The sequence below is a fragment of the Ovis canadensis genome, chromosome 4 (assembly GCF_042477335.2).
Source record: "Ovis canadensis isolate MfBH-ARS-UI-01 breed Bighorn chromosome 4, ARS-UI_OviCan_v2, whole genome shotgun sequence".
Classification (NCBI taxonomy): Eukaryota; Metazoa; Chordata; class Mammalia; order Artiodactyla; family Bovidae; genus Ovis; species Ovis canadensis.
The window spans coordinates 41,859,718-41,876,319 of record NC_091248.1 but is presented as its reverse complement, the minus strand read 5'-3'; the positions used below and the strand labels follow the sequence as shown (position 1 = coordinate 41,876,319).

The following is a 16,602-nucleotide window of genomic DNA, read 5'->3' as shown; positions in this document are numbered from 1 at the left end:
CAAAACAACCAAAATAATAAGAGCCTTACCTCAGCATGAGGAGTAGGTGGCAAAACTGAAGTCTCATTTTCAGTTATATTTCCAGTTGGACCATTGTTTGGTGAACTGGGACCAGATCCTGGGGAACTGCTACTGACTGAAGATTCTGAAAAACAATGGGAAGTACAAATACACTCATGAAAAACATACAGAGATGAACTGTAGTTATACTCTAAGTAATATACAGCAACAGACACTGTTTCTCCCCCCAGCATGAATGACAAGCACCATGTCACTAAATAAAAAGAACCCTAAAAAAATTTGGAACATTTCTGAATTTTCGTATCACTTTTCCCCCCTTCTTTTAACTGCTAAAAATACAACACAGTATTCAATAATTTTAAAGATATTCAGTTGGAGAGGATTATAGAAGCTTTTGATTAGGAAAAAAATAAAGCAAGTAATCTTCTATTACTTCCTGTTGGGCAATCATAAAAAAAAATAACTGTAATAGACTTGCATAGTTCATAAAACCATGCCATGAGCACATGAGGCCTGGAACCATTTCCATGGTATGTGGAAAAACTGCTTATATTCTATGTTATAAATAGCTCTTTATTTAATATACTAAGGCTATACCTTATTACAGAGCATCTTAGTCAAAGTTATGTGGAGAAAATACAGTGGAAGATAAAATCTCAGTGTTACACTGATCGCCTAGTATAACATTGTTTAATCTTAACTCTACCCAACTTATTTTCCAGAAGATAAGATGCCTAAATTTAATATGTTCAATTTTAAAGACCAATATAACAAGAAATTCACTTACCAGAAGTTAAATAAAAACAATATAGATCATCTCTGTCAATTTCAGATATAAAGTTCAAATGCATTTCAATTTATGACAGAGGTAGTTCACTTACTAAAATATCTAATTAATGAAATATAAACTTCCAGATACTAGAAATATAGCTAAGAGAGGCCACCTTATCAAGCTTTGGGAAGTAATCTGTTGAGCTCTAATCAATTCCCTATTACCTTCCATAGTTCTTTCATTTCAACATTTTTCTAGGTGTCTCATCCTTTGTCTACTCAGCTCTGCACAAATGATCTTGATTCACGCTTCTTGGAGACTGACAACTTATAAATGATTTCCATCAGTAATTTTTCTTTCTACCTCATGATTTTGTTATATACACTCTCCTTGCCCACATCAAAGTGAAAACATTTCTCTTCTGCTCCCTGCTCCAATACTGTCACATACACTTTCACCCATGGCCCCACCCCCGAACATCTGCTTTAAGATTTTGCTCCATCAATTATTTTGGACCTTCACGTTGTCCTTTTCCACTGGAATTGTACATCTAGTCTGAAAGCATGCTAGTAACTTGTAAGAAGTGATGTGCTCATTCCTTTAAGAGCTGGCCATCTAGCTTACTCATTGTGGACAGGAATTGTTCTCTCAAAATACAAAATTTGAAAAGTTTTGACAAAGCAGTTCTCATTCTCCTCATCCCTTCTACAATAAAATTCTTTACCTCCAGATTTGTTTTTCCTTCTCTCTGGCTTTTCCTCCTTCAATCAATTCCTAAATGTAGGTATTCACCAAAGTTTGTAGCCTTATCCTATTTCTCTTTTCCTTGTCAAAACAATTCAAAGTGATGACACCAAGTATCATTTTTAGGCAGAATCCTTGCATTCAGTTCACTTCAGTCGCTCAGCCATGTCTGACTCTTTGTGACCGCATGGACCGCAGCACACCAGGCCTCTCTGCCCATCACTGCTTCCCTGCCCATCAGCAACCCCTGGAGTTTACCCAAATTCATGTCCATTGAGTTGGTGATGCCATCCAAACATCTCATCCTCTGTCGTCTCCTTCTGCCCTGAATATTTCCTCCCATAAAAGCTGCATTTCTTGTGGTTTCCTCTCAGAATCTCAAGTCTGAATCCCTTTGGAATGCTGGACATTGTTTATCTCTCTTTAATGTATATCGAATTCAGTGTATTTTAATATTAAACGTGCCCTGCTTAACTCCGTTTATAGTCATCCTTAGATTTAACTTCTATGCAGAGTACATCATGAGAAACGCTGGGCTGAAAGAAGCACAAGCTGGAATCAAGATTGCCGGGAGAAATATCAATAACCTCAGATATGCAGATGACACCACCCTTATGGCAGAAAGTGAAGAGGAACGAAAAAGCCTCTTGATGAAAGTGAAAGAGCAGAGTGAAAAAGTTGGCTTAAAGCTCAACATTCAGAAAACGAAATTCATGGCATCTGGTTCCATCACATCATGGGAAATAGATGGGGAAATAGTAGAAACAGTGTCAGACTTTATTTTTTTGGGCTGTAAAATCACTGTAGATGGTGACTGCAGCCATGAAATTAAAAGATGCTTACTCCTTGGAAGAAAAGTTATGACCAACCTAGAAGCATATTGAAAAGCAGAGGCATTACTTTGCCAACAAAGGTCTGTTTAGTCAAGGCTATGGTTTTTCCGGTGGTCATGTATGGATGCAAGAGTTGGACTATGAAGAAGGCTGAGCACCGAAGAATTGATGCTTTGGAATGGTGGTGTTGGAGAAGACTCTTGAGAGTCCCTTGGACTGCAAGGAGATCCAACCAGTCCATTCTAAAGGAGATCAGCTTTGGGTTTTCTTTGGAAGGAATGATGCTAAAGCTGAAACTCCAGTACTTTGGCCACCTCATGCGAAGAGTTGACTCATTGGAAAAGACTCTGATACTGGGAGGGATGGAGGGCAGGAGGAAAAGGGGACGACAGAGGATGAGATGGCTGGATGGCATCACCAACTCGATGGACGTGAGTTTGAGTGAACTCCGGGAGTTGGTGATGGACAGGGAGGCCTGGCATGCTGCGATTCATGGGGTTGCAAAGAGTTGGACGCGACTGAGCGACTGAACTGAACTGACTGAGGGTCGTTCTCATTCCCTTCCTTATGCCAAATCTAATCAATTACTAGGTCAGTTTGTTTTGTTCTTTCCATTATTTTTCATCTTCTTCTGACTACAAAGATTTCAGTTTAATCTCTCAGCCCTCATTATCCTCTCATGGACTACAGAAAATATCTCCTAACATTTCTGAGTTGCTATAGTAGTCCTTCCAAACTTTCCTTAAACTGCTGCCAGATGGATCAGAGTGAGACAACTTTCACTATATTCCTCTGCCCCAAAATGGAGCCTGACATTATTTCCTACTATTGCCCTTTTTGAACTCTGCACTCAGTCAAATTTAAATTGCCTACTTCCCATATGTGCCACTTTCCCATTTCAGGCTTTTTTATGCTCTTATTTCTCCACCTCCTTCATCACAGGGTCAATCCCACCTCTATGTTCAAAGCCTGGCTCATATACCATCTGTTCCCTGTAAATGGGAGTGCCCAAGTTGCAGGCTATAGTTTCTTGCCCTCCCTTGGAACCCTTACAACTTTCAACTTTCTATTATAAATATTTCTCTACTCAGAAGTGTATCACCAATGGAACGAATGTGAGACTGGTGACAGAATTCTGATCATGCCACCTACTTACTATGGGATTTCAAGTCACTGGTATCATAAAGTTGCTAAATATATTTCGCTCACTGTCTTTCAGTCTATATATCTTGCTTACATTTTGATTAATCTACTTTTTATATGTGCCTCTTTCTTATTATTTTTCTTTTAAGTAATGAACGTTAAAAAAATCCGTCAGGAATTTGTTTCCCCTGTCTTTCTTGTATGACTACACACTGATTTCTCATTAAAGTCCCATTCTGCATCCTGTCTTTAAAAAAAAAAGAAAGAAAGAAAAATAAAACTATTTTAAAATGTCTTGTTAATTTAAAAGTATATTATTTATATTATTTTATGTGATATTCATACAGAAGTGTTGCCTTATGTATTGAATAGAAATCACTATGGCAGACACTAGAATGTCAAACGATAGACTCTACCACAGAATTCTACAAGATCACGCTGGACATGGTCTGGGAGAAGAGGTAGCAACTGATTTTCCGGGAACACTGAAAAAAATCTCTAAGTAGAAGTAATGTCACAACTGGGGCTTGAAGATGAGAAACTCATGAAAAGGTGGCAGTGGAGAAGGGGAGAGCGGAGACATTATAGGCACAGGAATGTGCCAGGACCTAGAATTTTAAAATAGCATGGCTTTGTAGGGGGAAGAGCAGAAGACCCTTGAATCTGAAAAAGGGAATGATGACATGTGGCTCTCATGTTAACTACTGGGAGGAGACAGGTGGCATGGGTTTGGAAAAAAGCAAACAGTTGAACCTATGAAACAGGGAAGAGAGAGGATAGAGGCGAGACATGAACAGCAGGGGCAATTCAACTGCTATGATGCTATGGTGGTCTCTGACTGGACAGCAAAAATAATTAGTATTAAGATACAAACAGAGCTCATCCTCATCACATGAACGCTGACACAGAAAGAAGATGTAGAGGTGCAGAAAACTGTGTGTCAAGTAGCTCAAATTCTCCAAAAACATTTAGATTAACTGCAACATAAAGTTAAAATATCAATTAAAACATACTAGTTTTACATACAGTTAAAAATATCAACCAAAGCATCCATAAGTCTCATCTCACTGATCAGAAATAAGTGTCTAGTCTCTTCAAATACAAGTTTTTTTCCCTCAGTTGAAAAGGAGAGTTATTATCTCACAAAATGAGAGAAAATTATGATATTTCATAAGTAAAGAACCTGAGTAGAACTCTAGCAAATCATAACCCCTATAAATGAGAGTTAATTATTACTCAATTAAGTACTGAGCTAAATTCCACTGAAATTTGGTAGGAAAGAAAACGTGACCATGTGGGGAAAAGTTATAATCATGAAAAAGATTAATAGGAAAATAGAAAAGGACATTGCAATATGACCCAGCAATCCCACTGCTGGGCATACACACCGAGGAAACCAGAATTGAAAGAGACACATGTACCCCAATGTTCATCGCAACACTGTTTATAATAGCCAGGACATGGAAACAACCTAGATGTCCATCAGCAGATGAATGGATAAGAAAGCTGTGGTACATATACACAATGGAGTATTACTCAGCCATTAAAAAGAATACATTTGAATCAGTTCTGATGAGATGGATGAAACTGGAGCCGATTATACAGAGTGAAGTAAGCCAGAAAGAAAAACACCAATACAGTATACTAACACATATATATGGAATTTAGAAAGATGGCAATGATGACCCTGTATGCAAGACAGCAAAAAAGACACAGATGTCTTTTGGAGACTTTGGCAGACTTTTGGACTCAGAGGGAGAGGGAGAGGGTGGGATGATTTGGGAGAATGGCATTGAAACATGTATACTATCATGTAAGAATCGAATCACCAGTCTATGTCCGATGCAGGATACAGCATGCTTGGGGCTGGTGCACGGGGATGACCCAGAGGGATGTTGTGGGGAGAGAGGTGGGAGGGGGGTTCATGTTTGGGATCTCATGTACACCCGTGGTGGATTCATGTCAATGTATGGCAAAACCAATACAGTATTATAAAGTAAAATAAAGTAAAAATAAAAAGTTTTAAATAAATAAATAAAACCTTAATAAGATTTTAAAGAAACAAAAAAAGAAATATACATATGTTTCTATTTTCTTTAAGTTTTTCTGTTATGAGAGAACCTACTATCTCCCATCAGAAAAATGACCTATAGGTCATTACATTAGACAATTGATACATTCATTATTCTTTACTTTCAGTAATACAGATTCACTCTACAGATTCATCCCCACCCCCATCAAGGACTTCTATTATGAAAACTTACTTAAGATTTTCACTTAATGAAATACAAATAGGTTTATTGGGGGAAAAAGTCTGCAACTCTAAATTCATTATTGAATTGGTCTAAACTAGTGATTATATTTGATCCTGGAAAATAAACTCTAGTAAAATAATTATTTATTTAATACTTATTATCCCTTAAGAAAAAAAAATTCACAATACTTTTCCTCAGATAAACATATTAATCTGTCAGGACTGAATAGGAGACTAAACATTTTTTTTCTCCCTAGTGATCTGTCAAAATACTGCCTCATCAGTAGTCTACACTTTTCTACCTCTGCCGCCACAATCTTCATATTGTCTCCCTAAACTAGACACTATCATGACGAAAGTAGAGAAAGAAAAGAAACAATTTAAAAAAAAAACTTTCTAAGAATAAGATTCAATCCTAGAGAAATAATGCCAACTGACTACTGTGATAGAAGCACAATTTTCCTTGGGAAAGGACAGACATGGCTCTAGATTTCCATTTCTGTATTGATGCAACCAAAGGAAATGGTCACATACAATGCATAGCTCTAAGTAGTTACTCAATAAACAATAGTTGGTTTTGTTATTTTGGCTAGCCTTTTTGCTTCTTCTATCCTGTGTCTTCTCAGACCAGGTACAAATGGGACTAGAGGGCTTTGTAAGACATCAGGCTGAATTTCCTAACCTGTTCACCCCACTACTAACCAGGCAGCTAAAATACTAAGAACTCTTCCATTTGAGACTAGTGAAAATGACAGTTTCTTTCCCTTCATAAAAGGCAATATATCCCCCTCCTGCCACAAGTCCCAGTTCACTAGTAAACACATAATGTCATTTATGAGTTCTGTAAATTTGTTGAAAAGTCAAGGTTTTGCTGTTTCACATGGTTTAATTTTCCCAGATGTATTCTGCACATTAAGGTCTGAGTACGGGGGAAGTATTCTTCTTGAACCTCCCTCTGCTCATTTCTGATCAAATTTCATTAAAAGTTATATTCTCCGGCTTGGCATTCCCAAAATGGACTGCTTGTTTCTGAAAAGATTAAGGTGAGCTCTGGCATTCCCTAGTTATGCCTATTGACATATAGTTCTGTTTTTCATTCATTTCCTGTTTAACACAGCTGGTGAATGCATGGCAAGGTTTACTGAACTACTTGTGAGTTTTCAATATAACTTCCTTTCAAGAAATGTTTCTCTTCAAAATAAATTTTAATATACAGCAGGTATATTTATTCTAAGCTAATTTTGTTTCATTCCTACTGGCAGCAGTTTTTTTTTTTTTCCTCCAGTGTGTATCTACCCAGTCCTCAATTACCTGTCACCTCAAACATTCGCTTCTTGAATGAAGTGACAACATTTCCATCCTTCCGCCTGAGTAAGGGGCTGCTTCTCCTCTCTGCCACTTTCTGTTTTAACCTGGACCGCACCTTCAAGTTGGGCTCAGAGGCTGGGAATTGAGACAAAGAAAATAGATAAAAATTAAAAAATGGAGAGCCAATTGCTCCTGTGTAATAATACTACTAATAATAAAGGCTCACCCTTGGTCCCTTCTCATGTCAAATTAAAACCCAAGCATGTAAATAAGGCATTATTATAAATTAATTAAACAGACAAATGTCATAATTATTTTTATGAAACGTGAAATATTATGCTACATCTCTAAATGTAAAGTGAAAAGAGTAAAAAATACGCTTTCTACCTATTTTATCTAGTAGAATTGGGATTGTTAACAGGAAGTTAAATGACTGAGAGTGTTTGGGTCAGAATAAGATTTATTATACTTTACTGTCAGTTCTTTTAATTCTCTCAAGGGTGAAACTCAAGAACTACTAAAAACGGTACCCTAATGTGATTTTAGAGACTCTTGGCTGACTTCTGGTAATAGGAAGACACTTCTGCAGAAAATAATTTATGTCTAATTCTGACTCCTGAAATATTTCAATGTCAGTAGTTTCTAACCTGAAATCCTGGGAAAATACACTTGATATAATAACACCAACCAAGTAGAATCACTATGAGTAAAGCTTTGTATACAGTGAATACACAGTCAATTAGAAAGGAAGGGTGGCCAAATCTTATAGGTAAAGTTCTGAGTTAGGTTATATATTCCAAAATACAAAAGCATATTATTCATACATATGTGTTACTTTGGTTACACTATTCTAAAGAGTGATGCTCTATAATTTATCTTCATGCATTAAGTTTTGAAGTGACTGTACTTTAGAAGAATGGAAACATTGGATTGATTCTGTCATAGAAATCAATGATGATGGAGGCGGTGGTGATGATGATAATTAGGAAAACAATGCTTCTGAAGACAACTAACATTTATATAGTGATCACTATGTTCCACTACTGTCGTGAAATCTTTGTCAATATTAACTTCTTTAACCACAGAAAATCTAATGGGACAGAGTCTACATACACTTTGATTATATCAGTGAGGAAACCAAAACATGGAGATATAAGTAACTTGCCCAAAGTCATCACAGTAAAAAGGGATGATGAAGCCAGCATCTGTACCCAGATAACCTAGCTCACATCTAATCTTCTAACACTGAAAATACTGCTCTTCAACCTTTCTTTATGTAGGAACAGCAGAACAAATATAAACTGCTTTTCCAAAGCATTACTAATCACATATATCAGATACAATGTTATCATGTAGCTAGAATTCTGGAGCAGATAAAATGATTTCTTAGAAGGAATTTTATAGTTCTGCCCAACTACAGAGGATATCAAAAGTAAAATTTACAATCTTCTATTACTCATTTATTTTTGATATAAAATACTTTAGTTTCCTCTTTGTTCTTCTCTCACTCACCTCTCTTTTTTTAGATCTACCTTGGACTGAGAATCCTAGATTTTCTCGGAACTGGCTAGAGAAAATTAAAAAGTTAAATTGTGATGGGGGGTGGGGGTGGGTTTACAGCTGATTTTATGCCCCCAAACACTAAAAATGTAAAAAAAAGGGGGGACCTGGAAATATTGTAAAAGTAGAAAATGGGCAGGAGATAAGGGTAGAAATCAGGAATGAGTACAAGAAGCCCAGTGACTAGAGACTGCAAAGGTCTTACTTCCTGGGCCTTCCACTTTGAAGCAAAGAAGGGTAATAGTTTGGGGGAAGGATTAAAGTTCTTGCCAGACTTTCCAGGAGTGCAGATTTTCCTTAACCCACTTGATTTTAGCAGAGAAGACTGAATCTGAACTACTACCATCCAACATACCTGCGAATAAAGGGGAAAAGATGGAACTATATACTATTTCACTTAGATTCCCACCCTCACCCCCCATACATGGGCTTCCCTGGTGGCTCAGATGGAAAAGAATCTGCCTGCAACACAGGAGACCCAGGTTTGATTCCTAGCTTGGGAAGATTCCCCTGGAGTAGGGAATGGCTACCCACTCCAGTATCCTTGCCTGGCATGGACAGAGGAGCTGGGCGGGCTACAGACCATGGGGTCGCAAAGAGTCAGACACGATTGAGTGACTAACATACACACACCCATCCCCATATATTTATTTTTAAATGCCTTTTAAAACACCAACTTTGTCTCTGATAAGTTGTAGGTTAATAAATATATTCCATTTCAAATTAAAAAAATGAATCCCTATATGCTAACTATTAATATATTGGCATCTGCTGTCGTCTTGCTTATAAGCCTAGGATAAAAAGCACAGATTTTTAGATCTTGATCTAGACATGACTTTACGATGAATTCTAATGGATTCAGATGTTACAGACTGGCTCTCCAGAGGGAGTAAACCAATTGATCCATCACTTGAAAGATGCAGTAGAAAAGGCACCATGTTTCAGCAGGAATATGTGGAATTGGTACCACACATCCCACCCATGAGATTTTCAGTGCAATTTTATTGCTTTCTGAGTCTGGCTCTACATTTGTGAATTCAAATATGAAACTCTTAACATCTTCCTTATTTTACAGAACTTTGGCCACAGGACTAGATAACTAAGAATAACTATGAAGATCTGGGTGAATGCAAAAGGGAAGAAAAAGGTTTTGGCTCAATTCAGTAGCTCAGTCGTGTCCAATTCTTTGCGACCCCATGGACTGCAGCACGCCAGGCTCCCCTGTCCATCACCAACTCCCAGAGCTTGCTCAAACTCATGTCCATCGAGTCGATGATGCCATCCAATCATCTCATCCTCTGTCGTCCCCTTCTCCTCCTGCTTTCAATCTTTCCCAGTATCAGGGTCTTTTCCAATGAGTCAGTTCTTCACATCAGGTAGCCAAAGTACTAGAGTTTCAGCTTTAGCATCAGTCCTTTCAATGAATATTCAAGACTGATTTCCTTTAGGATGGACTGGTTGGATCTCCTTGCAGTCCAAGAGACTCTCAAAAGTCTTTTCCAACACCACAGTTCAAAAGCATCAATTCTTTGGCGCTCAGCTTTCTTTATAGTCCAATTCTCACATCCATACATGACCACTGGAAAAACCATAGCCTTGACTAGATGGACCTTTGTTGGCAAAGTAGTGCCTCTGCTTTTTAATATGCCATCTAGGTAGGTCATAGCTTTTCTTCCAAGGAGCAAGCATCTTTTAATCTCATGGCTGCAGTCACCATCTGCAGTGATTTTGGTTTAGGTAATTTTTATTATTGCTGCTACTGCCAGGTTATGCTAGGAATGACAGAGCTGGGACTGAGCCCCAAATCTCCTGATACCCAGTCTAGTCCTCCTTCTCCTGACACATTGCACTAGCCAGGGCAGAATATCTGCAGTAAAGATGAAAATGTGACAACAGCTTGGAAAATCATCATATGCCACTTAAACATTCTACAGGAAACGTAGAACTCCATAAGCTTTTCAGAAAATGACTTCACAGGTCAGCAGAAAGCTTTTGTTCTTACATATCTATTTGAGAATGAGCTGGATATTCATCTTTTAAGTAGCTTTCTATAGTCAACATTAAAAAAAAAAAGTGGACATCAGAGTAGGTATGAGAATGGGATTTTGTTTTCACATCTATCATCTACTATCAGTCTGCTCATTCATGAAAGTCGGCTATGAAGATACCGTTGTAGTTTATGGAGTGAAATAGATGTGCTTTCAGTGCCTGTTTATGCATTCAGTATTTGGCTTTGGATGAATTACTTCATATCTTTAAATCTCAGTTTCTCATGTTAAAATGGAGATAGTTTGTTTTTCCTGTTTTTTCCTCCATATGTCCCAATAGACTGCATTTTCCTTCTTCCTCTGAGATCACAAGACCAAATCCTGGGGTTGCATCACCCCATTCCTTTGCTGGTTGGGTCTTGTTTGGACTCAGCCTATTTATTGGTAAGACTGGCCAGTGATCGAAGAATTAAGGAGTTCGAGGTCAGGTATCCTATGCTCTCTCTGCTATAGTGCTGCATTGTGAGGTATAGCTTTGTCTCTTCCTGATTTCATCTCCCTCCTGAAGGCTCCGTTCGATGGTTCCAGCTTTCCCAGCACTCTAGCAACCTTATTTCTTCTCTGTGCTTCTTCAGCACTAGGAGTGGGAATGGTTTCCTGCTGTAGCTATTTTCTGGATGCCTCAACATTCCCAAGCTGTTGTAAGCAGTCCCTTCATAAAAGCCTATGACCCACATTATGTGGGTTCTGTTACTTGCCAAAGCTCTGATTAACACAGTTGTACATATTTTGCAAAGTTATCATGCAGTCAAACAAAATAATATCTAGTAGAAGATAAACCAGTGGTTCTCAGTTGGCAAAGATTTTTGACACCAGGGACATCTGGGAACGTCTGGAGATACTCTGATTGTCAGTATGGGGAGTTGCTACTGGAATGTAGTGGGTAGAGCCCAGGGATGTTGCTAAACATCCCACTATGCACAGGACAGCCCCACAACAAAGAATTATCTGGACCCAAATGGTATGGCCAAGTGTGAAAACTCTGGGGTAAGTAATCAGGAAATGGAAGATGTTACTAATTGTTCTACACAGAGAGAAATAAAGGGGATAATGATATCTTGGGAATTCTCAAAGAGGATGTAGGAGAGTATCAGAAGAAAAAAAAGATTATCAGAAACCAGGGAGTGCTACAGGTAGCTTAAAATAGTAAATATTTCAATATATTTTAAATTTAGAATTTTATTTTAAAACATTCAAATCAAAGCTAGTCAACTTCCATTGGCTATGAAAAAATCACAACATTTCTAAGTAAAAGGCTAAGTCTATTGGTTTCAGCAAAAACTTTCGCCTGTATTTCATTTCTGATTTTGAGTCACCAGAAGTATTAGTATCTTGGTGGTGAAGGCCAAGGTTGGAATGATAAATAACCATCATTTAGTCCTCATAATGCTTTATAAACTCACTCCTAACATTTCAGAAGCCCACACATCGAACTCAGCATGACATATACCCAGGCAGTAGAATTAATAACCTATTGTGCTGACTCAGTTTGCAGTTAAGAGTTAATTCCATTTTCAATGCTCTGGTCTCCCCAAAGACTGAAGATTTCTATTCCAGTGACTTACTAATGGGATGAAAATCCTCAAGAGCCCAGAAAGAGATCACTAACTGGGGAGACATTTTGCTTGTATTTGAATGTAATTCATGCCTAGTTGCACTAATTGCCTTTCTATTTTTACCCCACACCCATCACTCTCTACATCTCAATCAATCACAAAAACAGAAGGCAAACTTTTAGTGTGTGTGCCCACTGAATGTATTTGTTTGCTGAGATGAAAACACTGCATGAAAAATTGATTATCATTTAAATGAAAAAATATTAAAGATGAGAGAACTAAAACTTTTTTCTCTTTTTGCTTAAAGAACAAGTGAACAAAGGAAACAGAAAACATGTGAAAAATGCCTCACGAGTTAAATGTATTTGAAATCTTTTCTTCTCATACGAATCTCCCTAGTTCAAAATGAACTTGGGTGTCAAACGGTGTGAAAATAAACAATGAGAAGAGCAGTAAAGTTAGGTAGCAGACACAAAGGTTAAAAAAATTAAGATTCTAAAGCACAGTAAGTCATAAGGTCCAGACTTGTCATTTCACCAAGAGATTGATGTGTGGAGTGCATATGTGAGTGTGGGAGTGTCACTCTGCATATGTATAAATATACAAACACAGAAGCTATCTTTTGTAGAGGCAAACAGGTCTCTGGCACAGACAGACGGTAGACTCAGATTTCAGTGCTAACTATTTCATGTACTAACACCCGGCAATTCTGGGTGAGTTTTGGGATTTCCATGAGCTATTTTGTCATCTATTGGAGATGATATATATAGATACACTAGGGTGGAAGATTAAAGGGGTTGAATGAAGTTCCTAGTTCAACTGACTGGCCATCACAAAAAAGTTGGTCAATAGATAGATGTTGAATAAATAAATGTATAATTATGTCCATATATAAGACGAAGAATGAATAAAATTAAAAGGTAAGCAGCTTAGCATGCACGCACAAAGACAGAAGGCTACAAGTGGTTTATTCCTTTTGCCTAGGGCAGTATTATCTATAATAACAACAAAAGTAACAGTGGTCCTTTTCTGATCTTTCACTCAGTATATTTAAAATACTTTATGTTTACTGATTGACTTTTCACATTTTCCTCACTTCTTTTATTTCCTTGTTTATAATTTCTACTCAATTGACTGTGTGTCTTAAATATACTACCATTTACTAAGAATGATTACCTACTTTGTGCATCTTGTCTTTGTTCATTTTTAATCCTAATTTGTGAATATTCTTTACACCAACAGTTTAGACAAAAATTCAATAACCACATATCATGGTATAAAGAAGTTCTTAATTCTCATAAAAGAGGTGATCACAGGAGAAAAGACTTTTCATTGAGTAATGGATAATGATATTATTAATTAAAATTACTAATGATTTATCAAGATTAAGTACTAGATTAAGAAATGCATCTTTATGTTAATGAATATTGGGGATATTCAACTATTTCACCTGCACCTTTAGCACCACAATCATAAGTGACATTTGGGGCTCCATTGTGAGTGTCACATCCCTCCTCTGACACTGTCTATTCTTCTTTGCAGGACTACATAGATATCTGTCGGTTTATCCACCTAGCCCCTCCTCTACCCAGATTTCACCTGCTATTTCCCACCCAGAGGCCTATCTTGGCATTTCTGTATTAATGCATTCTGTCACTTGGAACCAAGCAGGCATCATCTATCACTCATTCACTCTATTTGGAATATCCTTTCTGAAGATTAGCTTTCCTGGAATAGTTCCTGCCCAAGTCATTTCTCTATTTTATGCTAACACTGTAGCATGCCTAGCCACATGTGAACTGTTCAACCAAACAGTCATTACAATTATGAACTGACACTTGGGACATGTGTAAATTCTCTAAAGTTGATCTAAAAATATAGGTTACTCTAATTTAAAAATTTTATAATTAGACCAAACCTATGGATTTTTAAAATTAGCATTCAGAAGAAAAGAGTATATCTAACACAACTTATCCTTTTTGAGGGGCTTGGATAACATGAATATTTAATGTTATGAATCAGATTTTATGCATTTTGATATCAAGGAACAAAATTTCTAGTCTAACTCTTTTTAATTACAACCAGTTAATGATATGTATTTCATATGTAAAAGTTTTTTAAAAATTCATTTATTGGGAAATTTTAGCTTTTAATAGCTAGCTACATTTATGGCAATATATAAATGTAATTTCCTGGAAAAACTATAATAGTATTCAGAAATACTAATGTAGACATCCATCCATCCTCTTAGTGACAACATATCAATTATGACACTATTTGTTCAAAGAGAATTATTCTTTTTCAAAAAGCACACTGGTAAATATTAATCAATTTATAACATTTATTTTATAATGACATTTACTGCTTTCTTCTAATTATGTGAATCATACATACATCTCAAAATTTCATACATGTTTGAAATTTTTGGAAATGGGATGCATTTTGGAAATGGGAAATGAGTATACCCTACTATAATGTTTCTTTTGTGTTGTATATATAAAAGTATTTGAAAATGAGATCCTGTTTCTTCACTTAATGCATTATGAGTTTTTCTCCAGTAATTATATAGTCTTTAAAATGATTATTCTGCTTTCATTTACAATTTTATCATGAATCTTTTCCAATTATATATTCTTCTAAAAATACATTATAAGGATATGCCATGTATTACTTAGTCACCTATACCTGTGAGTATGCACCATTTTATTTAAGCCTTTGATAACATTGGTCACTTAGGTGATCTACAATGTTTTACTTTCAAAGACAGAACAGTGGGACACATCACTGTGAAGCCATGTGTATATTTCTGAGTATTTCCTCCCATCAATGGAAATATTCTTTGGTTCCTCACATATGAAAACAACAATGACAAGTTCTTACGATTAGGGGGGAAAAATCAATCACCATAAAGGGCAAGGAGTATTACAGAGACCCGGGAAGCAGGCCTCAGAGAAGTATGTGAGAACAATATGGAGGCTGAGCTTCCCTGGTGGCTCAGATGGTAAAGAATCTGCCCATGATGCAGGGGAACCAGGATGGATCCCTGGGTCAGGAAGATCTCCTGCAGAAGAGAACGGCTCCCAACTCCAGTATTCCTGCCTGGAGAATTCCATGGACTGAGGAGGCTGGTGGGCTACAGTCCATGGGGTCGAAAAGAGTCAGACACAACTGAGAGACTAACACTTTCACTTTTCACTTTTTCTGGGAAACAGAAGCTCAGCCTAGAACAGAAGGGTTATTAGCTCTTGGTGGCATTTCCCTTAGCATCTATGAATGCTTCAACTCCTCAGAGCAGGCACCTCCAAAGCTGAATGCCCATGACAGAGCCCTGGGCTTCCTCAATCCAAGAGCAGCACTTTGTGTTGAACCCTGTTTTCTTTTCCTCGCAGTGTTTTCTCCAGTGCCTGATGCTCAGCTGACTTAGGCAGCACCCTGAAAAACTCTACTGAGTGATGGAATACACAAACTGCTTACTCAATGCTGGGGTTTGTTTTTGTGCTTAATACTAGGACAGAAGAACAAATAATTACTTCAAAAAATTTTATGACATTTAAAGCACAAATTACCATTTTTAACAGATAAAATATTTTAATCAAATACTGTGGTTCTGAATAGAAACAAATAATAATAAGTGATGAGATAATTCATCACTTTTATAGTTAAATTCAACATTCTGTTCAGTTGGTTTCATTGTTTATTGAGTTAAGAGTTATTAAATAATACTGAGAACCAAAGTTGTAAAGTTCTGTGAGGAATGGGTACATATCTAGCTATGTTTCCATTGTTTATTCAGCACTTATACAGTGCCTACTACATAGGTCAAATTCATTAGTTATTTACTGAATGAATGAATCAATGAATGGGAAAAGCGGTGTGATGAAGTGCTGAGGCAACTTCTCAAAAGATAGACTAGAGAGATTTTCCCTCCTGGGCCTTCATGGCCTAGCAAGAACAAATAACACACTAAATGTGATCACTGCTACATGACAGGTATAAGAGGAGCCTTGGAGCTGGGAGGTAGAGATTCCTTTCCCTAGAGGGTAAGTCCTGGGACTGAGAGAGATTCTGACAGGTAGGGGTGGGAGGGAAGCTCAGTTCCAGGCAGAGGAAGCAACCCTGTCCAGGGGAAGATATTGGCAAATTCAAGGGATGGAGATTAAATACACTAGCCTGGTTGGGGGGGAGGGGAGGAGGAAGCAATACTAAATGAAGATAAGGCTTCAAAAATAAATGTCAAGCAAAATTTAGCTAAATTAGGCAATTATACCAATATAACTCAATATGCTAACAGAGGTTATTCAATCTGTGTCTTTACACTCCTTCTTATGTTGGCTTTCTTCTTGGCATGTAGACATGCTAAGAT

At 37.2% G+C, this 16,602-nt stretch overlaps 1 protein-coding gene across 20 annotated transcripts in view; it reads right to left on the bottom strand.

The window, feature by feature from the left end:
• The window catches only part of HDAC9 (histone deacetylase 9), a 1,067,281-nt gene that overhangs the window by 413,487 nt on the left and 637,192 nt on the right, over window positions 1–16,602 (bottom strand). For 12 of the 20 annotated variants that reach the window (XR_011256609.1, XM_069587626.1, XM_069587611.1 and 9 more), the window contains 2 exons: window positions 7,079–7,210; window positions 30–145 (listed from right to left, as the gene is read on the bottom strand). Coding sequence is in view for 19 of the 20 variants with exons in the window: in XM_069587626.1 (XP_069443727.1) it covers window positions 30–145; window positions 7,079–7,210 (248 nt within the window). In the remaining variant the exon portion in view is untranslated. The remainder of the gene's footprint in view (window positions 1–29; window positions 146–7,078; window positions 7,211–16,602) is intronic. The other 8 variants (XM_069587628.1, XM_069587619.1, XM_069587617.1 and 5 more) reach the window with 1 other exon arrangement.